Here is a 23,671-nt window from a genome sequence, read left to right on the forward strand (position 1 = left end):
GTGCATGCATGCATGTGTTCCTTTGGGGCAAGTCTTGGCCTCTGCCGCCTGAACTTCAGTTGGCACAACCTCAACATTCATCAAGCGTCTAGCTCGCTCAATTTCTTACTACGTTAATCAAAATCAAATAAATATGGATAATTTAGTTCTCATCGCTCGTGAGGGTAATCTGCATCCTGCTTTATTCTTTTTGCTTGCTTCTTTCAATCTATCAGTATGTTATCTCCTACTTCACTTCGTTCTTTTCTGCATTCTGCGTGTACACGTATTCATGTAAGGAGAAGGATCCTTTGAAAAATGCAAAGAAAGGCATCGGTCTTTTATTTCTTCTTTCAAGGTGCATGACAGCCTAGGGTAACCACCTTACCCGCACCAAATCCGAAAACTAACACGAGGGAGCCAAGCCATGCCAAGGAAGCAATGGTTCGGAGGTTTAACCAAATAAAAAGCGGTGTTGTCATTCTACCAAATTAAGGAGGGCCAAGCTCTCGTTCCTGATCATATATGTTGAGTGTTGTTCACCGTTTCTTATTTCATTCCTTGTGGTTCCCCGAAACAAACTTAATAGCCCCATCCTTTGTTTCGTTCCCTCCCCCTGGCCTCCCGCTAAAAACCTAGAGAGACCCTCTTTTAGATAATACTGTTATGATCAGTATAGAAATCAATGGGAATTTTCTGACACAGCAGTAGCAGCAGATTTTAGGAATGAAGTTGCGGAAGAGATACAGGGGGAAACTGAAAGGTAGAAGAAGAGAGTCACAGATGAATTTCCCAGGAACGGGAGGGACCAGAAAGGAAAGCACACACATCAGATAGCATTGCCTTCATATTGCTGAGATTCCATTCGGCTCCTGCTAATGGCATCATGCAAAGGCGCCCCATTTCTTAACTCTTGGAAAAAAATTAGGAAGGAGAGAAAACTAGAGAGGAAAACATGAGAAGAAACAAATTTTCTCTTGCTTGAATAGGAGAGAAAATAAGAGAGAAAGAAAAAGTGAAAGAAAAAATAAAGTGGATCCCATGTCTTATTTTCTCTCTCTATATAGAGAGATTTGAGAAGAAAAATAAGATTTTCATGATTGTCCCTCTTCTCTCTTCTTCTCCATATTTATTTATTTTTATTATATTTAAAAGGTTGTTCACTTTTTATTTTTCTAATATCTTAAAACAATATTTTTATTAAATAATTTGGTTTTAAAACATAATAATCTGAAAAAATATATAAACCAAATAAGTTGATTTCATTTTTTGATGATGCTAATGTTAGTATAATTTTTTATTACAATATTTAATTTATTTAATTTTAAATATGATATATTTTGATAAGAACATTTTAATCATTTAGATATTTGTTAATTTTCTTTTCTCTCTATTTTCTCTCGTCCATCCAAGTAAAAAGAATGATAACAACTTCTTTCTAGTTTTATTTCTCTTTATTTTCTCTCTCCTGATTTTCTTTCTTCTAAACTTAAACAGCAGAGCATAAATGATCACAAGCCACGCGTCATTCTGGGGTCCCACCAATATATGCCGGGTTCATCACAAATACCTACCTGATTTTTAACTCTAATGCTCTTGATTAAACAATCAAAAACGACGCTTTTAACACGGGCCACTTGACAATTTCTTGCTGACTTTCGGATGTGGCTGCCTCGTGCTCCTTATTGTTTTCATACCTTATCAACAGAAAGGACCTCAACTTCCACAGTGGAAGTCCATTTATTCCAATTGTAAAAGAGGACACGGTAAAGCATTCCAAAAAGCAAATATCTTCTCCGTTCTCAGAAATACCCTTCCTTCTTCTTTCCGGAGATCCGCGCGTCTCCCACAATTATCTCTGTATAAGTGTCCATCGGGGACCAGTATGGCCATGACCGATCCCTTTTTGTCACTTCCGTTGTCAACCACTCAAAAATGGAACCTGGGTCCCCACCCTCGTTTTCTGTAATTGCCATTGTCTTCCATCCTTTCCGATCGTCCACTACCTTGTCCTCTTTTTTCATCTTTTATATGGTAAACTTTGTTTTTGTAGAATACGGGAGGAACGAACGCCAACGGCACCCCCCTGTCGCTCCCTGGAATCCGTGGGCATAATGGTAAACTCCCTTCCTGCCCATAGTGCCAGCCTCATGGTCATGGATATATATATATGTATATATGTATATATTCTAGTATTAAAGTCAGCTTTCTCTCTGGCTCACATGCCGTCCCTTTCCCATTCCTTTAAAGTTATCTGTTTTCTCAAGTACTTGCGCTCATGGCTGCTGAAGAGAGCAGCAAGGGAATTGGGAAGGCAAGGCAGGAAATTGCAGAAGCAGTGCAGCGCCAAGGGAATCCTGTTCACTTCTCTGCCCACGACTACCCTGTTTTCACTCCTGTAAGCCCCTCCCTCCCTCTTTTACATCCCAACTATTCTAACCTTTCTTTCCTTCTTCCTTCTCGTTCCCTCTTCCTCATCACATATACTGCAATAGAATTTTCCACTTCTTCACCTTCCGGGATTCTCGCTTTCTTTTGCTTTTTGGTGAATTTTGGGGTCTATGCCCCAATTCTGTGTTGGTCATCCTCACTCTTTCTCATCCCTGTCATTTGTAAACCAACAGCGGAGTCTGTTCACTGTCGTCTTCCATTGTTTTCGGGCTTGTATCTGTTTTAGTGCGTAATAATTCCCCCAATTTCCGATCAATTTTGTTACTTGATTAATTTATTAGCGATGAAATCATGCACAGAGCTACGAAGACGAACCAGTGGCCGCTTATCAACAGGCAGTATCAATTTGGAACGACAGCCATGTGAAAGCAGGACAAGATACGGAAATCATCGTACCCCACTCCCAGTCAAGAAAGGGGCTGACTCTTGGTTTTGTCAATCCCAGCCTTCAATCCTATGTATGCCCGGCCGACGATTCCAAATCTGTCAACGGTTCTAGTGCCAACAACATTACAGTTCTTCAAACATCACCTGCAAATAGTAATCACTTCTTCAAGTCCAGGAGAAGAAACAGCTTGGACGACTTCAACTCTCTATCCTCCTGCAATAGATGTCAGCCTTCCCTCATCACTGCAGAATCTGAAAACAGAAGTAACACTAACACTTCCGAAGTTCTTGTCCCTTTCACCGATTCTCACTCATCTCTTCCGTCACAACCCAAGAGTAAGGGGATTATTTCTTGGCTATTTCCTCGGCTAAAGAAAAAGCATAGCAAGAATGAGACTTCCCCAAACAGAACTGAATCCGAGGAAGTTTCTCAGGTTCTCAAGGATTTAGGAAACGTATCAATCGAAACACTGAAGAAAGAGCTGATTGAAGCAAATGAGAACAGAGATGCGGCCTTAATGGAAGTTTCCGAGATGAAATCTTTATTTGGGGAGCTTAAACAAAAATTAGAGTACTTGGAGAGTTACTGTGAAGAGCTGAAGAAAGCATTGAGACTAGCAAAGGATTGCCGTGTTCGTGAAAAGCTTAATAATCTGCCCAAGCGAGGAAAACCATCTGATGGGAGTGCGGAAAATGTGATGCCTGTGAGCGAGGGAGTAATGGTAGAGGGGTTCTTGCAGATTGTATCGGAAGCCAGATTATCAGTGAAGCAATTCTGTAAGACCCTTATAAGCCAGATTGAAGAAACCGATCGTGCCTTAACTCAGAATCTGAACCAGCTTCTCCAACCATACAAGCTGTCTCTGAACGCCAAGTACTCAAAGGCTGTGTTATACCATTTTGAAGCTTTCATTAATCAGTGCCTCTACCAAGACTTTGAGAATTGTGTGTTCCAAAAGAATGGATGCCCAAAATTCTTGGACCCACATCAGGATCGTCAGACACATTTCTCATCATTCGTAGCACTTAGGAATCTGAGCTGGAACGAGGTATTGAGAAAGGGAACGAAATATTACAGCGAGGAGTTCAGTAAGTTCTGCGACCAAAAAATGAATTGCATTATCACTTGTCTGAATTGGAGTCGGGCGTGGTCTGAAGAGCTGCTCCAAGCATTCTTTGTTGCTGCGAAATGCATATGGTTGCTTCATTTGCTGGCACATTCCTTCAACCCACCATTGGGGGTTCTAAGGGTAGAAGAAAACACGAGTTTCGATGGGCATTACATGGAAGATATGTATGAGGATAGGCAGAGATCACAAGGGCCAAGCAGGGTGAAGATGATGGTGATGCCAGGGTTTTATGTTGGGGATAGGGTTTTGAGGTGTAAGGTCCTTTGCAGGTACAAGGCTGCAACCTAGGCTGGTAGTTGTTGTTGTCCGTCCAAGGTCTATAACTTGCCAAATGAATGTGATGCCATGGTTCTTGGTTCCCGAGTTTGTGAAACGAGTAAATACTAAATAGGTGTTGATCTGACAGTGAAAGCCATATGCTAAACGTCAAACTGTGTCACTGTAACAGTAAATCATGCATTTCAACTGAGAAGCATATTACGATGCACTTGTGCAAATGCTTTGGCCCTCTTTCTTGGCATTATGAGTTATCAGATTTAGACTGTTGAGTTCTGCACCGACGACACATAGGAAATACTCAATTATGTTATGTGAGAGGAAAACGAAACCTAAAGGAGAACCAATGAAGACAATGTTTTCAGCGTTGACCCAACGATGTGAAATGGGTTGCCATGTATTAAATATTAATGTATATTTTGCTTCATAATGCCTTCCATACTTCACTGCTACAAGTGAGGCTATTCCGCAGACTTTTTTGGATTTAATAAATCTAATTTGTCTCTCTACACAACACCGGCCATTTCTCTTCTTTCAATAAAGCAGGCGCTTGGGAAGGCTAAAGAGGAATTAAAGTAGGGCGTGTTTCTTTATTTGGGAGCTGGGACTACGATTCAACCGAGTTAGGGCTGGTATTTAAGAAAATTACCATTTGATCACGCCGTTATTCTAATTGGAAAAGAGCCCCCCGAGAGAAGACACATTTGATTAATATCCTCGATGAGATTATTAATTCAATATTGTGAGAATCAGACGTGACATTAATAGGACCGGTATTAGTTAAGATAATATAATTAAAAAAATATGTTTGAAAAATTAAAATTAAAATATTTACTAATATATTTATTTATATCCTTATCACGTGTGAAGTTTATAGGTAATCACGCCAACATTATAAGAAAATATTTATTATCCATTATATATCACCAAAATCATCCAATATCCCACATTAATTGTTCGGCCGCAAACAAACGCAAATTTTTATTACTTAAAATAATGAATAATTGTGTAAAAATGATTTATATATCACCAAAATCATCCAATATCCCACATTAATTCTTCGGCCGCAAACAAACGCAAATTTTTATTACTTAAAATAATGAATAATTGTGTAAAAATGATTTATTTTTTCCGTCTAAATTCTTACTCGAAGCTATCCAGAATCTGAGCCGCTGATGATTGAGATGAGGCACGGGATGCATTAAAGCAGTGCCTCTTTGCTGGCAAACAACCTAAAAAGGATTGGGTCACGATTTGCGTTGACTGAGGAAAATTCGGCCATAAAAAAAGAAGAAGAAATGTTTGTTTTTGTCATCAAGAAAAATGAAAAAGTTAGCAACATAAATGGGTCCAAGGCCACAAACCTACCCCCACGCCCCAGTCTGGCACTCAGCGAGGAGTCAATTCAAATTACGAATAGATTAATAGGGGGAGCCTGGATTCCGAGGCCACCAACCTCCTCCTCCTCCTCACAGACCGTGTCCGACCATCTTCTCTCTGTGAGACTGTGAACATGGAGGCTCCGGGCAAACAAGACATGGACATAGTGCTGTTCCCTTTCATGGCGCAAGGTCACATAATTCCTTTCCTCGCTCTAGCGCTTCAGTTGGAACGAAGCACAAACAATACCATCACCGTGGTCAACACCCCTTTCAACATCCAAAAGCTGAGGGCCTCTCTCCCGCCACACTCCTCCCTCAACCTCCTCGAAATCCCTTTCCATGCCTCCGACCATGGCCTCCCTCCCAACACCGAGAACACCGACGCTGTGCCTTACAGCCTCGTCATTCGTCTCCTAGAGGCCTCCACTTCTCTGAGGCCCGCTTTCAAGCTCCTCCTCCAAAATCTCTTGGACTCGCAACACCACCGACGGCCACTCTGTGTTATAGCCGACATATTCTTTGGATGGACTGCTGGTGTGGCCAAAGAGGTCGGTGCGTTCCACGTTATCTTCAGCGCTTCTGGAGGACATGGCATGGCCTGTTACTATTCTCTCTGGTTCCATCTCCCTCGTCGGAACGGACAGTGCGATGAGTTTTCACTGCCCGATTTTCCAGAAGCCGGCCACATACACAAAACACAGCTACCGACCAACATATCGGAGGCGGATGGCAGCGATGCGTGGTCATTGTTCCAAAGGAAGAATCTTTCGGGGTGGGCTGACTCAGACGGGATCCTGTTCAACACACTGGAGGAGATTGACTCAGGTGGACTGCACTACTTTACCAGAAAGCTCGGCCTGCCGGTGTGGGCGATCGGGCCTGTGGTCTTATCGACCGGGAGCGGATCACGCGGCAAAGGAGGCGGTGTGAGGCCAGAGCTATGCCGAGAGTGGCTGGACACAAAGCCATGCAATTCGGTATTGTATGTGTGTTTTGGGTCAATGAACACGGTGTCGGCGGCACAGATGATGGAGCTGGGGATGGCGTTGGAGCGGAGCGGAAGGAATTTCATATGGGTAGTGAGGCCCCCGATTGGGTACGACATCAATTCGGAATTCAGAGCGGAGGAATGGCTGCCACAGGGATTCGTGGGGAGGATCCGAGAGTCAGGGAGGGGGCTGATAGCCATTGGCTGGGCGCCCCAGCTGGAAATACTCTCGCACAAAGCCGTGTCTGCATTCTTGAGTCACTGCGGTTGGAACTCAGTTTTGGAAGCGCTGAGTCACGGGGTCCCCATTCTGGGATGGCCCATGGCTGCCGAACAGTTCTTCAACTGCAAGTTTCTGGAGGAACAAGTGGGCGTTTGCACGGAGGTGGCCAGAGGCAAGAGCTGCGAGGTTCGGCATCAAGACATCGCCGCCAAGATTGATGCGGTGATGGCTGATCAGGGCAAAGGGACCCACATGAGAACCCAAGCTCATCGACTCAGAGACATCATAGCTAATGCCTTCCGAGATGAGGATGCCTTTACGGGGTCTTCTATCCGTGCCATGCGTGATTTCTTACACGCTGCGGCCACACTGAATGATCGTTGAAAACAGCATATACCCATTTCATGTATGGACGCATGCCCATACCATCCCCCCCCCCCCCCCCAAAAAGAAAAAAAGGGTAACCACAAACATAATCTGCTTTGCTGTTTCTGTGCTGTCCTTCGATATCATCTCGTCATGGAAACAATCAAACACACTAATAAACAATCCACCATCTATGTTATGGTTCATTGACATTACGAAAAAGAAAAAGAAAATACATTCCCATATAGCGTAGAACTTCAGAAAGCACATAATTTGCTCTGCTATATCTGTGTTTGTTCTTCGATATCATTTCGTCATGGAAACAATCAACCACACCAATAAGCACCCTATCATATGTTATGTTATAGTTCATTGACATTACGAAAAAGAAAAAGAAAATACAATCCCATATAGCGTAGAACTTCAGAAAGCTTTTGGTCGGCAGCATCGCAGCACGTTTTTGCCCTGAAAATTATGGGAGCACCAATTGCCACGAATGACGTTTATGTACACAAGGGCACACCGTAGCAGCCATGCAAACTGACGTGCGAAGCCAGTAATAGCGCATCAGGATGCACGCGAGCTCCCGCCCTCACTCCACCAAAAGCTAACCGATAAACTGGTAGTCAGAGATCGGACATAATGCCACCACCCTGGCGGGATATATAGCATTTCCCCTTCTTCTAGAATACAGTCGACAAATTCCAGGTCTTGCACCTTCGGAAACTTGACTTCATCTATATCGTCTAAATCCACCTTCAAACATAAATTTTCCAATTAACATGGAGGTAAAGATTTCAAAATAAATCAATATCTCATTTTAGAAACAACGACAGTAGATGAACGTAAATAAATCATGCATCGCGGATGTGAGGTTGTAATAACTAGTTCAAGCACGCAAAGCCACTTGGCTGCCAGTGCAAACACTCATCATGGGAAACAGCATAATTCTGGAAGCACCGAGGGCACATTAAATCATACTTTTAGTCTTAGAATTCTTTGGCCATTCAGATAGGGGCGCAGAGAAAGTGGTATGCTACCGGCAAAAGCAAACTGCATAAAGTTAGCCAGTTAAATGTCTCAATTTACCGAGTACCTGGCTGGAATTACAAAGCATGATTTCCGTGTAAGGGTAAAGTTCCTCACAAAAAGATGCAGAGTAAAGCCTGATATATTTCTTTCCAACAACCTGAAATCATCAAACATAATAACAATCCCAGTCACGCTCATACTATAACCGCTGTTCAATTATGTAACGGGTCTTCAGATAGCTTTCAATCCTATAAACCAAGGGGGGAGGAAAAGAAATCCGAACAGGATGTGACCACGTAGCGTCTTGGAACGCATAGAAAGTTGCCAAAAAAACCAATGAACAGTAACAGCGCCAAGTATGGGAATCATTTTTGCATTTGGCTTAAGACATGATTTAAAATTTATAGAACTCGAGGATGGGAAAAAAAATCCATGCACAATACATCAATGTTGTTGACATAAATTATATTCACAATAATCTTTTATCCAAGAAGCATTAGCATATATACTTTGAGAAAGAGCTATCTCCGTGTCTGACCAATAAAGAACGACACTTCAAAATTTTTCTTCAACCATCATGGTGATGATTTTCATTCAACAGGTAACACTATCTCTCATTATATAACAACTATAAAATAAAGGGACAGAAAAGTGTAAAAGTTCTATTTTGCAAATTTTTCCAAGAATACTAAAACCAACTTACCTGCGCTAATATATTATGGTGCGGATCATGGTGTAACGGCGTTACGGTCCCAGCTGGACCAAACCAAGCATTGACAGATCTAAGCTCACCTCCGTCAGTAAAACAATAGTCTGGTATACAAATATCTTTTCGAAGCTCAGTTATCTGTCATGTCAATAACATCAGTAACTAAAAGCAGTACTGGCATGCCTAAATTACATAAGTTGGGAATGCAAAAAGAAACAACTATATAATATAAACCTGATCTGAAGGGGGAAAAAAGGAAAAAGAAAACCTGATCAAATAATGGATGCTGAGCCAGATATGTAGGATCCCACGAAGCGCAGCCAGGAGATTCAATCCGCTGAAGAAACTCAGAGAATGTAATTAGCTCTTGCTTCCACTCTGCGCATAAGTAGTTCTTCCCAACCTGTAAAGCAAGCCAACATGACACCTTCCTTCAAAAATTTATTAATTGAAAAACATAGCACAATTTAATTATTTTTGCCCACAACGTGCATGTAATTTATGATTAGCAAAATAAATTATTTAACCCCAAAAATATACATGTAAGTTAAGAGAGGCACCAGGGGGGAAGTTAATTTACAGTTTGGCAATCGTAGCTATGGCAAGTGTTATACAAAAATACAGAGCACTGTATTTTCAGGAAGGAAAATGTACTCCCCCCCCCCCTCTTGTCAATGGAAATCAAACAAATGCAACCGCTCTCTCATACACTACATTTGTTTTTCAAGTGAGAGGAGGTGCATTATTAACAAAAGTAAGCAATTAGAGTAATTACCTCAACTGGAATTGTGCGGTCACCTGCAACTCTTTTCAAATAATCTACGTTATTCCATTTTGCCTTGGCTGGCCAGTGATCCATAGAATCACTGATAATAACTGGGGAACGAGTCAGGTAATAGTCTTTTAGAAATCTTTCCAATGACAGAGCCGACTTCTTCATCACAGTTTTACTTGACAAGGACTTGAAAGGTAAAAATTGGAGTGCCTACAAGTGTAAAAGCTATAGCATAAACATTAGAAGGGCTGTGCAATGTGGTGGTAATCACCTCATTCAAATCCAATATCCTAAGAACAATTAGGAAGGAGACAGAAATTTAAAAGAAAAGGCCTAAAATATCTACATTGATGGATTATCATCTTGTATGGCGATGCTATTTGTTCTGACATTTTTTTAGGATTTCAAACTAAGGTGAAATTTCTATTACATCCAAATTCTTGTATACTACTTCAAAAAAGAGTTAGAGGGAAACCAGAGATGCATCATTATCCCAATAAAAGTTCTTGCGCGAACTAAAGGCATTACAATGTCCGGTGAGTATTGACCATTGATCAACTCCTCAAATTTTGCCCGACAAGTTCCAATTCACGACGACATTATTCTATGGAAGGTACAACAACAAAATACAGTTGATCATCCAAATAAGTAATTAATGCCGAGATGGCGCATAGTATGAAACTATATTGGATTGTTCATCAGGCTTCATAGTAACACAAAGCCAAAATCTTCATTAAGTTAGAAGGACGTACAGACCTCACCTCAGTGTTATTAAGTTGCTGACGAATAAGTGGATGCTCATGCTTTTCCAGACCTTCATAGCAATCTTCAGAAACCCCAATGTTTCTGACCTTTATCGAAACTTTCTCAACAGCGGAGTCCAAATCCTTCCTTAGAAGCATCCCTCCCATGATCAGACCCATATCCAAAGACTTGAGGGCCTCCTTGAACTCACCAATTCTATAATGGCACTTGGCCACGAGGAGGCAAGCCATAGAATATGCATCACGCCACACAGGGAGGACAGAGTGCCAGGGCCCCGAGTGAAGCTGCTCCCACGCCATCTCGCGAGCCGCTTCAGCAGCGCGAAAGTCACCAGCGGCCGCCAAGAACGCCATCCTGACATAAGCGTAGCCTCCGTGCTCGGAAATGGACTGAATAAGCCCCGAAGACTCCCTGTCTAATGTCGGAGTGTGAAGGTCAGGCGACTCAAGGCCGGCCATGGGGGAGGCTGCGATGGTTGACGACACTGGTCGCGCAGCACTCGCGGCGGTATAATAAACAAGAGCCCGTGAGATATTTCTTCTGTATCTTGCATAAAGCGAAAAAGATCCAACGCCCCGACCCCGACTGATATTTTCTGCTTCCCCTCAACGAAGATTCTAGACTAAGCCCCGACAGAGAATGTGTCATTTGCGTAACTTATTGGGAGAATGAGAATTAATGACCCCGCTAAAATGAAAAATGATAGTTTGGCACCTCAAATTGTCAAAATTGCAGTTTGGTGCCAACAGAGAAGGGTGAAGGGTTTGGTCTCGTCAAGGAACAAAAAATTAGACTGGACACTAAATCAGTTGAGATAATGATTCAAGAGTTAGTTGGTCGGACTGAGGTCAACTCAGGATCCAATCAGTCATATTAAAATAATATAATTTAATTAAAAATAACAAAATATAACAATATTAAAAATCACTAATAACAAAATATAAGAAAATATGATAATAATTTGATTGTAACAATAACAAAATATAACAACATTGAGAATTTTGATCTTTATGATTCATTATTAATTAAAATTAATAATTATCGATACCAAAGTTATCATTAAAATTCATTTAAATTTATAGGGGCTGATATATTAAGAGCTACATGAGAAAAAAAATAAAACTAATAACAACCTAATCATTCAAATCAGTTTATTACCGGTTCACACCTGTTTGACCGGTTCAATTCCCTCCCAATTTAGTATTCAAACCAAACCAGTTCACTGACCGGTTCATCAATTTACCGGTTAAACCGGCTTGTCCGAACTGGTTTTGTGTTCACTGATCTCGATGCTTATCTCTTTTTTGTTTTTTGACCAATAGTGCTTATCTTTTCTCTTTAATTATCTAGATCTGGACAATTTAGATTTAATTTCCTTTCTATTTTTATTTTTTCAAAATAATTATTTTAATAGGTATAGAGTATTAGGATCTCAAAAAAAACAATCACTTAATTCACTTAATCACTTTAACTTATGTTTCATACTTCCATTTGGGCATATAATACTATACTTCTTTAATCACTTTAACTTATAAATTTCTCAAATTTCTATTGTAATTGTTTTTCATATTGGCAGTGAATATAAACCCTCTTTGAAATTTATATGAGCCCCACATATACTGTATACATATCTTGATCAATCAGAAGAATATTAGAGGAGAAGAATTGCATTCTAATAATCAACACATATATGCAAGCAGATTTTAATTATTTATTTTATGTGTGTAAAATTTACAAACAAACATTGTATATACATGTGTATATGGCTATAAAAAAATAACCAAAGTCAGGTGTGCTGCAATGAGATGATGCTCATTAATTAAATCACTTAATTCCCTTGATATATGTAATTCACATTTATAGTTTTTGGTTCATGTTATATAAACTCCTGTCTTTTTGACTAAATTGCCCATGAAACTCTGAAGAACTTATGAGAGAAGACCTGAGATGTCCCCAAAACAAGACATACTCAATACTTCTCTGGCTTAGTATATCTATTATTAATGGCTTAATAATTCTTTGAATAAAACATCACATTTTATGCTTCGGCTTCAATTATATTTCAATATTTAAAATGACATATGCTGATGTATAATATAATGAGAAAATGAGAATATTATGCACTCTTATGATTACAATATTATCTTGAGATTTTCTTGTGTAAAGATTAGGGGTGAATATGAATGATTGCAAAATTAGAGTTTTTTATTTTTATTTCATCCAAAAAAATTGGACAGGATTTCTTAGTCCCTTACCGAGATCAAGACAAGACAAGACAGAAGTCCCATATCATCTCTGTTCACCGTAACTGGGATAAGATTGTCCCACTCTCATCCCGTGAACACCTCTAATTAGTGGAACCGATGATATGCGATGGAAGTCACGTCTTATCCCGCAAACAACGATATTGTAATCCAAGAGACGGCTTGCTGTTTCACAAAATATCAGGCTAATGTCATCATATGGGGAAGAAATAGTGATAACCTATGGGTTGTCTCAATGTTGGGGATACCGAAAACCCCCTCCTTGTTCACAGGGGAATGAATAATAATAAGTCAAATCTCCACATCAGCCTAAGGTGCCCACGTTTCAATTGCCTTCCTCACCCGAGTCTGAACATTCTCGTCAACCAACGTCACCAATCACCCACATTGTATATGAAGCAGGTTATTAACAGAAAAATCGGCAGCATCTGCGCTGCAGAAGTCAAATACAGATCGATGTAAGAACTAAAGATGGGATGAATGAAAGCTCTCTTGAAAAACATGTATACCGGCATTCTGCTGTCACACGTAGAAAGAGGAATAAGGCCATGGATTTTTATTAAACTTGGAGTTACTTCTATCAATGTTTAATTTAGCCAGTACAACAAAATGACTAATTAACATGAAACTCTGGCAATAATCAATGACAATGAAACGGTACACCTATATCACAAATTCATGGTTTCATTCTTCCTCCTGCTGCTCTCTAAATTGATGACATCTAACATTAAGATTATCACTTCTCAAATCGAACAGCACACTGATACTGATCTGGGAACTTTCACCCAGCAGAACAATTTACCGCCAGAATTTAAAGTTCCTGGTGAAGGATGGGAGTCAAGAAACAGAACTAGAACAAGCCATTCTACTGAGGGTTGATTTGGGAAAATTTAAGAGAACAGCACTTACAATCTCTGCCCCAAGTCCCCAGTTCTAAAATCTATGCCCCAAAGTATTCCATCATTTCATCATCACCCAGGATGTCATCAAGGTCAAATGGCGGAGTGCTGAGTCCTCCAAAATCTAATGACAGGCCATGGATTGGCGATCCAAGGAAAGGGTTTTCCATAGGTCTTTCTAGCTCATTTTGAAATGTATCTTTTACATAGTACTGCAAGTCTGCTCCAGTAATATCACCCCCTTTCATATGTACAGCTGGCATGGGGGCTGCATCATTCCCTTGCCTAAACAGTTCACTGTTTCCAGATTGCAGTAGCTGGCCTTCGTAATTGGGCCTGAATCCTGCTGCTGAATCAGAAGCATTACAAGTATCTTGATGATGTGTATCAGGATTTTGCATTGCATCATAGTGCAATGTTCTTCCATTCACATGCATGCTTTCTGAGGTAATTATATCGTTCGAATTCAGGTAAGGGTAGTGACCAAATTCATGACCTGGTATTTGAGTTGTCACCTCAAGACCTTTCTCCAAGGGTGTCAGAGCAGAATCTGTGTCATTGACCTGTTCGCTTCCCTGAATTTGGAATCCAGTTACTGGTACTTCCTTCTGGGTCTTATTTAGCAGAGTGCTTATAGGCTCAACATGCAAGGGTTCATTTTCAGATGGTGCAGGTATTTTGTCAGAGGCACTTGATATCAAGCGGGGTTTTTTCTTCCAGCGTTGCTTCTCAGGTCGCTCTTTATCTTGGACACAATCAGCACTTGTTCTGCGTTTATCTAATGAATCAATATCCATCAACTGATTTTTCCTATTATCTTTAGAAGAAACAGAACCAGCACCGTCATCAGCACCGTCAACATCATAGTTGCTATCACTGCTACCAGGCCCTTGCGTGGTTTCAACAGGTACACCGGGCCGTGTTTTAGTTATTCCAGATGAACCATTATCACTACTAGACTGCCTAATGAGAGCTTCTTCTCGACTTAATACTCCTAACCAAATTGCACTTTCCTTTGCTGTCATCTTGTCCTGCAAACACTTTGACTGGCGGACATGCCTCCTTATTTTTGCAATGTTTGGTGACATGTGCTTTATAACTGCAGTTAACACTCCAACTTTCCACATCTTCTTCAAATCATGTGGCTTCTTATAAGGAGGACTCTGACCATGGGGTAGGCCTAATTGTACCCACCAATCTTCATTCCCAGTTGGCCACCAAGGTGGAGGAACACCCTTTTCCAATGGATACTTCCGCTGAGGAGGATCACAATGTTGCATCAGAGAAGAAAGAAGTGACCCAAGCGTTGCATCTTGCAGGTCCTGGAGAATGCTATGTGAGTTCCCATTGTGTTTGTTATCAGCCTCACTCATAGCGAGACACTCCGCTTCATACTTGGCTATAGCTGCAGGACCATTTTTATCAAATTTTACCTTCTCTTTCCACCAAGCTCTAATGTTATCTGAAGCACCACTCACAGGCTTACCCTTCTCGGGAATAATTCCATACACAAAACCACGGGCTTTACAAACTTCCATAAGCTTCAGCATATACTTGAGGATCCCATCTTGTGCTCTGGACATTTTTTTCCTGCGAGCTTGATCGGAGGTTTGCTTGGACTTTTGCTTCTCCAAAGTCTGCTGCGCGGCCACCTTCTGCCTTTCCTTGATCCTTTTGAGTTTGATGCGATCCTTAAACATCCGCCTCTCCAATTCCTCTGGTTCAATCTCTTCATCACTGACATCTTTCTCCGCTATGGTTTCGCATCCAATGTCATCAGCTTCTATATCCGAACTGTAGGTCAATGTGTCACCATATATCAGAAGAGTATTCACTGAATTAAGTAAGAAAGCCTCTCAGTCTGGCTGCTGAGAATATCTATTGAAATGAAACATGGAACGGATTTGGAACTCGCAAATTAGAAAAGGCTATCTTGAATTGCTCTCCAAAGACAGGACTGAACTTACATATATAAAATGTTCATTGTGGCATACGGAAAGGAGCAAAGAGCAAACTCTTATAGTATAAGAAAAACTAATAACCAACGGTCAAAATTTCAATCCTTTCCTCCCATCGTTTCTCAGAAACCAATTTAACAAATTAATGCTCAGGATTACAAAGCAGACATAGATTACATATAATACTTGAAACTGTTATTAAGTTGTCAATGCCCTCGGTGGAATCAGAAAACTTGAGAGCCTCAGGGAACACTCATCGCAATACCAAAATACAACAAAACTTAAAAATTGTTAAAATTTTGTTTCGAATGAATCTGTATGACCCGTGAACTTCAAAGAGCGAACAAAAACAGCTCTCAGACATACAACTGGCATAAAAGAAAAGGCAAAGTATACCGTAAAAATTTTTTGAATAGAAATAAAAGAAACTTCAAAAATAGAAGTAAAGTAACGAACTTGAAACTCATAACAAAATCAACAGGCATTACTCATACCCAACGTCAACTCCAATTTCTTGGATTTCACCCATCTATAAATATGCAGGGGACAGATGAGTGCCAAAGTCGATCTAATCGAGTCGTTTACAGCGTCCCGATTATGAAAATCGAAGGGGGCGATGCGAGAGGGAAGAGAATCCACCTAAAAATATGAAGTGCCCAGACGGGGTTTTGACTTTTGCTTTTACGGGTAAATCCGAAGGAGATTGAACGCTGCGTTGCTGCGACGGGAAAAGTGGTTTTGATCTTTGCAGATGGAGATGGGCAGAGAAAGGAGGGAGATGCCAAACCTCATACGACAATTGGGAGAAAATCAGAAAATCACTTCGTACTTCGGAGGCCGCAAGATCCCCTACAGCGCGCCTCTAAATTTCTAGGGTGGATCTTCGCGTTCTCCTTTTGCTTCTTTTGAAACAGGGACTCAGATTGTTAAATTTAAATATTTAAATATAGTAACCCATGCATGAATTTTTATTATTCATTGTCGATTTTTAGAACACAAATTAAAATAGAGGTAATTTTTAAAAAAAGATTGTTGAAATAATATATTCTTTCTTAACAATTTGATGAGAAAAGGGTGTGGAAAATTCATTTCAAGTTGAAATCATAACAGATTCCAGATTGCTGTTGTTAATAAATTCCACAAAAATGGAAAAGTGCTGGAGTATTGGATGCTAATTATGTCTTTTATACTGGTCAAGCAGCAGAAAGTTTTTGTTGATACTGTTTATCTTTTAATGAGTTGTGCTATTTATAACTCACGAATAGAATAACTTAGTACGCACATTTCAATGTTTTTAATATAGAACTTATCTGCTTTAGAAAATATGATGATTTATTAGAATTTTAATATGACATATATCCATATAGACCCATGCTTCCATGCACTTGCTTTCTCTCGTATGTTGCTATTCGCGTCTACTCCTCATTTCTGTACACTTCTTTTACCCCAAATTACAAAAACAGAAACCTCGTTCGCATCGTCAAACTTCCAAAATAAAGAGAAACCCAAACATTCGTCTAATTGAATATTACAAAGTTATGGGGACAATGGCCACCCCTTACATAACAAAATAATAGACTAATGCTAATATTTATTCCAAGCAAATATTTATCACTTCTTTGTTCCAGCGGAGAGATCGCAATTAAATCTAGGGAAAATGACAATAAAATACCACTTGAATTCCAAAAAGACAAATAAGGGACCTGAATAAGCAAAATGACAAATAGGGCACTGGGTACTAATCTGGAATTTTGATTTTTGATCTCAAAACATGTTGCAAAACCCATTGACAAAGTAGTAACTCTCACTATGAAAGTTGTAAATCCCACTATGTGTTTTGTAAAATTCAGCGTGGAATTGTATTGTTTTTTACAGAAAAGTTGCCTAACCCCTCAAAACAGGTTGCAAAAGCCATTGGCCAAGTAGTAATTCTCATTATGAAAGTTGTAAATCCCACTATGTGTTTGTAAAATTAGGCAAAACTTGCTCGGCCCTTCAAAACAGGTTGCAAAACCCATTGACGAAGTAGTAACTCTCACTATGAAAGTTGTAAATCCCACTATGTGTTTTGTAAAATTCAAAATCAAAATCCCATATTGGTACCTAATGCCTTCTTTGTCATTTTGCTTATTCAGGTCCCTTATTTGTCTTTTTAGAATTCAGAAGGTATTTTATTGTCATTTTCCCTTAAATCTAACTAGTTTTTCTTCAGGAAATTCTTGAACCAGTGAGCAGACAATTTAGGGTATCTTTTCAAGTCATCATTGTAATCAACGAAGTTGATTCCAAATCGTACAGTGTATCCTGAATCCCATTCCATGTTATCCAACAATGACCACGCGAAATATCCCTTTACATTCACACCGTCCCTTACACGTACAAAAGCCAACCAAAACATAAGAATTAAAATGTAACAATGAATACTTTTGAAACAATAGACATATATATGTGTGTGTGTGTGTGGGGCGAGAGAGAGTTCTTTTCATAGGGTGCTACTTACCTAATAGCAGTTTGAAGATAATAGAGATGACGATAATAATAATCAATTCTATAAGTATCCATAAGGGCTTCCTCAAGTGATAGTGTTGGATCATTATATTCGTCATATCCTACAATATGCACCAACGTAATAAAATTCACTTAATTTTCTCCGGCATTTAACATTCACATCAACAATGCATGCATGCAAAAAGAAATATGACCAACGTAATACCGTTTTCGGTGATGTAGATTATGGGGTTGTTGTACTTTCTCTTAATGTAGAGCAGCAGTTTTTGAAATCCTCTTGGATAAATGCATAACCAGTCTGAAGCACCCTGTACATAAATGAAGGGTTGTGTAATATTTTTTTATGATTCACTGAGTAAAAGAAGACCATAAAAGCACTGATATGCATCTGCAAATAAAGTGGCACAGAGATACCATTGGTCCAAGGGGCTTCCCATCACGGTTATCTGTCATAACAAAACAAAATGCATGCTTTTACAACGACAATCAGAGTGTTGTTTTTCTTGAATTCTTTTAAGCCATCAGAACTGAATTAGTCCTTGCATACACAAATTTATAATATCTCATATATGCTATTCTTACTTGTAACATTAACTAAAGAATCAGTCTGTAGGCTTGGTTTGCTGGGATTATGTAGTTGAGGTGCATCAGCAGCATAAAAGGATGAGTAGTAGTTTAAGCCAAGGAAGTCAAATGACCCTTTAAGTAGCCTGGATTGCTCTTCAGAGAACTTTGGCAACCGGTTTCCTACTAGAGATTGCATGCTTCTCGGGTATTCACCTTTTGTGAGTGGTTCCATATACCTGAGATCAAAGATAAGAAGTTCATGTACCCACTTGACATTTGTCTTCTTTCCACTATCATCTGCTTGATTCTGCTGCTTTATCCAATATAAAATTTTGGCGCTCCTTAAGTTGTACCCAGCCCCGAGTCACAAGAAGGGGTCCATAAAAAGGCCCACCAAATATCTTTAGAATCACGAGGGCTCACATAATTCAGTGGTAATGGTCCCAAACTAGCCTAACAACTTCAAAGGAATCTTTCATCAGAGTGAAAAGCGATAGATGCAAGGAAGCTAATCTGTCCAAGTAGTGGTCAAATTATTTTTATTCAGTTTTAACAGGACCAGCTTTTACTCTTAACCTTTTGCAACACGATAAAGAAATGTAATGCCGAACATATAGAGTTCTTACCATCCAAACATGAAGTCAAGAGCTCGGTCAGCAGCATCAGAATCTGATTTGCTGTTGGATAATGGTACGAACCAGTCAGAATTTAGGGTTATGCCTATCATACCCTTTTGAGAAGCCTGCGCACTTATTCAAATATTCTGGTTATTTGCTAATAATTCTACTTCACCTATGAATATGTTTACTTCAGTGTTTGGCCATTCTATTAAAAAAGTCAAATTATCAATTCTTTTGGGCTCATATTTATGAAGTTATATTCTTAATCAGATCCAGCACCTGATACTTGATCTTATACGCTTGAACAGCAGCTGCATGAGCAAGAAGTTGATGGTGGGAAACCAAATAGGGCTCTGTCCCTGAATCACCACCGGTGCAATTCATCTTCAGCCAAGCAGAACACCGACCAGGTGCAAACCTGCCATTTGCATAGCCATTCTTGCTGACACTCCTTGGTTCATTCAATGTAATCCAGCTCTTGACCCTATCGCCAAATTCCTTGAAGCAAAGCTCGGCATAGTCCCTAAAATCCTCTCTGCACATAACTTAAATCGAAGCCGTTAGACCTTATTTATGAGAATTCTTTCTCAATAGTCTTACAGTGGAAATCGAGTTACTTACACAATGTGAGGACTTAAGAAGCCGCCATACTCTTCTTCTAAAGCTTGGGGAACATCCCAATGGAAAATGGTTACAAAGGGTTTCAGGCCTGAATTAATTTCAAAGGTTTGTCATGTTTATACCTTCGTCATAAATATGATACTACTACATAATAAAGGGATAAACGAAATCAAAATTTAATTTTGACCATTAGCCAATAGCTCGTCGATGAGGTTGTTGTAATACTTAATTCCTTCCTGATTAACACCTCCTCCAGCCTTTCCTTCTGCAGAAAGTCATAAAAATTTAAAAGGGTCAAAGTGAAACGGGTACCTAGTAAACAACATCAGAGGCACGTGAAATAACATTTGACTTACTCGGCAGTATTCTTGACCAAGAGATGGAGAATCTATAAGCGTCCATATTCATATCTTTCATGATCTTGACATCTTCCTATAATATGTGACAATCTATCATCATACTATAATGAAAAACAAATGAAATGAAAGAAAAAGATCTTCAAGATTAGAGTTTGAAATAATCAGCCAGTCATGAGAGCAGATGTCAATTTTTGTGTTCAGCCATCAGTCATGTGGGCCAGACCTTATACCGATGGTATGAGTCATCAGCTACGTCTCCATTGCTTCCTCCTTTTATTTTTCCTGAAAACCAGATCAATTTAAACTATTCATGTCAGTCAATCAATAAAGAGTACGTATTTATAGTTGTCTAAGATGAAAATAGCGTGAACAGAAGTCTGAGAATACTTTGACTGGACTAGCTGAAAGAAAAAATCAATAGCTTGCTCATTCAGTGGCATCCAAAACCCCAAATTGAGTTATCCAAATAACAGGGGTTGGTAGCAAATCAAATAAAGTTAATTATGCACAAAAATAGGCAGAAATTATTATTCTCTCTGTGAGCGCGCGCGCGCGTGTTCAACAGAAGCAGAAAAGAGTGGGCAAAATAGTTTGGAACAGGAAGGCCGATACCTGTGAATTTATGGGTGAAGATATCCCAATTACTAGGTCCTTTACCATCTTCATTTGCCGCGCCTTCGTACTACATAACGCATTGATTCAATTAATTGTACATAATACATATGGTTCAAATCAAGATAGAACTGTGGAGCCAGAGTATAGATGGACCTGGTAGGCGGAAGATGCGGTCCCGAAAATGAAGCCCACAGGGAAACTGGCGCGATTAAGAGAAGAAACGTCAAGGATGGGTGGAGTTGCAGCAGATTGCATCAAAGTGAGGGCAAGCAGGACCGAAAGGCGAAGGAGCAATGCCATAAAGTAAAGTAACTGAGTTCTGTGTTCTCCCATACCCAGCATCTGGGCTACGGGAAATCGCATTTCTTTCTGAACTGCACTAAACAATTTTGATCCGATATCATCGAGAGCTACGCGTTATGAAGAGCATATTGGCCACAAGAATTCTTATGATGCTTTCGCCCCTAAGATCCTGGAAACGGGGAAAAAATTAAACTGTAAACCCATAAACAGTAAAATCTGAGCGAGTGTTGTGCGCGTAAATTGCTTTTCCGGCGCACCCCGGAGCAAATGGATGAAGGAATTTTGATGTCGAGACTAAAAGGAAAATGAAGATTAATGCTTCGACCGAGCTTGGAACAACCTTAGCAATTCCCAGAGGATGCTGGAGCAACCTAAAGCGGGGAAATTCAGGCGCTTCGCTCAAGGGACCACCCAGATCATGCCACATCATCCGTCTTGGCCATCTCAAGGGCATCTCCATGGCATCAGTAGAGTACGGCATCTTCAAACTTGTCATGTCAGATATTTGAGATTTAAATGGCGGCTTTAAATCTAAACACTGGTAGTTCCTGACATGCGACAGTCTGAGTGAGACGGTCCTGTGCGGAAGTTCAAAATATCGGAACGCTTGAATTAGAGCGAATTTAAAGCCAATGAACCGTAAGAATCTCTTTTCCCGGCTTTATCAGCGACTACACCACCTCAGCACATCGGCCACAGCGTAGGCCTTGGCGCCAATCTGGCAGGCCCGCCTTTCTCCTTAATTAATTACATCTTAATTCTTAATATAATATCTCATATCTTAATTATAAAAATTAGTTGACTAATTTAAAGAGATTTAAAAAAAAAAATTAAGGGTGTGTTTGGGTGACATCCCAAACCATGGTTTGGGGTGTCAATCACCCAAACACCCCCTCTAAAAACCAAAACCATGGTTTTGACTCCAAAACCATGGTTTTGGAAAAAACAAAATTTTTTTGCTTTTGGAGAAAAAAGGGAGAGTGTGAGAGCCTATATGATATGTATCTTGTTATTTTTTTATAAACATATTTTTTGATAAACATATTTAATCTTATATTTTATAAATATATATACACATTAATTATTTATTAATTATATTATCTTATGTATTATTAATTATGTTGGTAAAAAATATATTATTAACAATTTTATTCCTTCAAATTAAAATATATCATAAAATCTATTTTTTCTGTAATTATCATATTAACTTATGTCTTTTTTTTAGTAATTTGTATATATAAAAAGTGCTTATGATAACAACTATCCAAACACTCTCACTTCTCAGAATCACTTTTTTACAAAATCTATTCTTCACAGAATCTATTCTCCCCAGAATCTATTCTCCAGAATCACTTTTCCAAACCACGGTTTGGTTTCATCCAAACACACCCTAAGTTAGTTATTTGTAACAAATATGTGTTATCTTTTATGAAATATCATTACTTATCAAGTGTAATAACTAGAACTACTATTGTTATAAGGATTATTTTAGGAAAAAATACATAAATATAAGAGACAAAGTGAATTGAGGTCTTATATTTAGGACCAAAATAAAAGTCAAACAAGGTCTTATATTAAGGACCAGAGATAGTAAAATCTATTTAACTAATTTTATTATATTAAAAAAGTTAGGTAAATTAATTAATTATAAGAAATGTGGCATATTTTTCCTAAAACACCATAATCATCTTTCTTAATATCTTCCCTTCCTCACTTACTTGATTATGATTGAGGGAGTATCTATAAGGGTAATTTAAAAAAAATTGATAAATATAAGAAATAGGTCTTATATTTATGACCAAAATTAACTTAGTAATTAGGTAATATATTAAGGATGAGAGGAATACAAATTTTTTTGGGGAAAAAATACCCGGAGTTCATGTAATATTTATTATAAAATAAAAAATTAATTTTTCTTTTAAGAATTACATAACAGAGTACACGTACACGTATACTTCCTCGCAATGGCGCCTCTATGCTTTATACTACTATTATAGTATAACTATATCCTTCCACTTGGTTGGCCTCCTTCCAAAAGTCAAAGCCAATATGTAGCCAAGTATAATCATGTTTTGCTCTGAAAGTAGTAACAATAGAGGAAAAATCATGACATTATTATTAATACGTGTTACTAGCTCGGATCCTAATTATAAAATTAGTTGACTAATTTGAACAGGTTAAGAAAAGAAGTTAAATTAATTATTTGTAATAAATATGTGTTGTTTTTCTAAAACATCTTTGCTAAACAAGTGTATTTGTTATAACTATCATTGTTAAGAGGACTATCTTGAAAAAAAAAAGTATAAACATGAGAGACAAAATAGATTGAGGTTTTATATTTAGGACCAAAATAAAAGTCAAATAAGGTCTTATATTAAAGACCGGAGGTAGTATCTTACAAATGAAATAGACCATTTATTTTATCCCTTTTGGTTTGTTTTTAATATTCTGTATGTCACAGGGTAGAAGAGAAAAGAAGACCACGTATATTGTA

At 39.0% G+C, this 23,671-nt stretch overlaps 5 protein-coding genes across 6 annotated transcripts; 2 read left to right on the forward strand and 3 right to left on the reverse strand.

Annotated features, from left to right (window-relative positions):
• Positions 1–1,845: 1,845 nt before the first annotated feature.
• On the forward strand, positions 1,846–4,694 carry LOC114716346 (IRK-interacting protein-like). The gene is made up of 2 exons (XM_028901331.1): positions 1,846–2,377; positions 2,730–4,694. The coding sequence occupies exons 1-2, from the start codon at positions 2,258–2,260 to the stop codon at positions 4,233–4,235; spliced, it is 1,626 nt and encodes a 541-aa protein (XP_028757164.1). The 5' UTR covers positions 1,846–2,257; the 3' UTR covers positions 4,236–4,694.
• An 846-nt stretch (positions 4,695–5,540) lies between these two features.
• Positions 5,541–7,554, forward strand: LOC114716349 (UDP-glycosyltransferase 92A1-like). The gene has a single exon (XM_028901333.1). It carries the CDS (start codon positions 5,737–5,739, stop codon positions 7,198–7,200), a length of 1,464 nt encoding a protein of 487 aa, XP_028757166.1. The 5' UTR covers positions 5,541–5,736; the 3' UTR covers positions 7,201–7,554.
• On the reverse strand, positions 7,439–11,016 carry LOC114716351 (lysine-specific demethylase JMJ30-like). Its single transcript, XM_028901335.1, has 6 exons — positions 10,460–11,016; positions 9,699–9,908; positions 9,192–9,326; positions 8,918–9,061; positions 8,279–8,371; positions 7,439–7,938 (listed from the first exon to the last, which is right to left on the reverse strand). The coding sequence occupies exons 1-6, from the start codon at positions 10,919–10,921 to the stop codon at positions 7,750–7,752; spliced, it is 1,233 nt and encodes a 410-aa protein (XP_028757168.1). The 5' UTR covers positions 10,922–11,016; the 3' UTR covers positions 7,439–7,749.
• Positions 11,017–13,259: 2,243 nt separating this feature from the next.
• LOC114716345 (ETHYLENE INSENSITIVE 3-like 3 protein) lies at positions 13,260–16,307 on the reverse strand. 2 transcript variants are annotated; one of them, XM_028901329.1, is made up of 2 exons: positions 16,079–16,307; positions 13,260–15,420 (listed from the first exon to the last, which is right to left on the reverse strand). In XM_028901329.1, exons 1-2 carry the CDS (start codon positions 16,111–16,113, stop codon positions 13,668–13,670), a joined length of 1,788 nt encoding a protein of 595 aa, XP_028757162.1. In that variant the 5' UTR covers positions 16,114–16,307; the 3' UTR covers positions 13,260–13,667. The 2 variants fall into 2 exon arrangements, with proteins under 2 accessions (XP_028757162.1, XP_028757163.1); XM_028901330.1 differs by having other exon boundaries at positions 16,041–16,084.
• Positions 16,308–17,070: 763 nt separating this feature from the next.
• Positions 17,071–21,725, reverse strand: LOC114716347 (cyanogenic beta-glucosidase-like). Its single transcript, XM_028901332.1, has 15 exons — positions 21,518–21,725; positions 21,028–21,346; positions 20,872–20,941; positions 20,483–20,541; positions 20,257–20,332; positions 20,088–20,165; positions 19,901–19,988; positions 19,559–19,814; positions 19,286–19,401; positions 18,675–18,895; positions 18,507–18,538; positions 18,298–18,400; positions 18,085–18,193; positions 17,776–17,953; positions 17,071–17,230 (listed from the first exon to the last, which is right to left on the reverse strand). The coding sequence occupies exons 2-14, from the start codon at positions 21,235–21,237 to the stop codon at positions 17,782–17,784; spliced, it is 1,590 nt and encodes a 529-aa protein (XP_028757165.1). The 5' UTR covers positions 21,238–21,346; positions 21,518–21,725; the 3' UTR covers positions 17,071–17,230; positions 17,776–17,781.
• Positions 21,726–23,671: the final 1,946 nt, after the last annotated feature.

The sequence above is a fragment of the Neltuma alba genome, unplaced genomic scaffold (genome assembly GCF_004799145.2).
Source record: "Neltuma alba isolate B1F8T4 unplaced genomic scaffold, ASM479914v2 tig00011651_pilon, whole genome shotgun sequence".
In the NCBI taxonomy this organism is placed as follows: Eukaryota; Viridiplantae; Streptophyta; class Magnoliopsida; order Fabales; family Fabaceae; genus Neltuma; species Neltuma alba.

Excerpts from the sequence above, each read along its gene's own strand:
- LOC114716346 (XM_028901331.1), top strand. The coding sequence starts at position 2,258 with ATGGCTGCTGAAGAGAGCAGCAAGGGAATTGGGAAGGCAAGGCAGGAA. Across the intron at positions 2,378-2,729 it reads ACTACCCTGTTTTCACTCCT|AGCTACGAAGACGAACCAGT; the intron begins GTAAGCCCCTCC and ends AATCATGCACAG.
- LOC114716349 (XM_028901333.1), top strand. The coding sequence starts at position 5,737 with ATGGAGGCTCCGGGCAAACAAGACATGGACATAGTGCTGTTCCCTTTC.
- LOC114716351 (XM_028901335.1), bottom strand. The coding sequence starts at position 10,921 with ATGGCCGGCCTTGAGTCGCCTGACCTTCACACTCCGACATTAGACAGG. Across the intron at positions 9,909-10,459 it reads AGCAACTTAATAACACTGAG|GCACTCCAATTTTTACCTTT; the intron begins GTGAGGTCTGTA and ends TTACACTTGTAG. Across the intron at positions 9,327-9,698 it reads ACCGCACAATTCCAGTTGAG|GTTGGGAAGAACTACTTATG; the intron begins GTAATTACTCTA and ends CTTGCTTTACAG.
- LOC114716345 (XM_028901329.1), bottom strand. The coding sequence starts at position 16,113 with ATGGGTGAAATCCAAGAAATTGGAGTTGACGTTGG. Across the intron at positions 15,421-16,078 it reads GAAATTGGAGTTGACGTTGG|TTCGGATATAGAAGCTGATG; the intron begins GTATGAGTAATG and ends ATTGACCTACAG.
- LOC114716347 (XM_028901332.1), bottom strand. The coding sequence starts at position 21,237 with ATGCGATTTCCCGTAGCCCAGATGCTGGGTATGGGAGAACACAGAACT. Across the intron at positions 18,539-18,674 it reads TTCTTTAGTTAATGTTACAA|ATAACCGTGATGGGAAGCCC; the intron begins GTAAGAATAGCA and ends TTGTTATGACAG. Across the intron at positions 17,954-18,084 it reads TATCTTCAAACTGCTATTAG|GGACGGTGTGAATGTAAAGG; the intron begins GTAAGTAGCACC and ends TGTACGTGTAAG.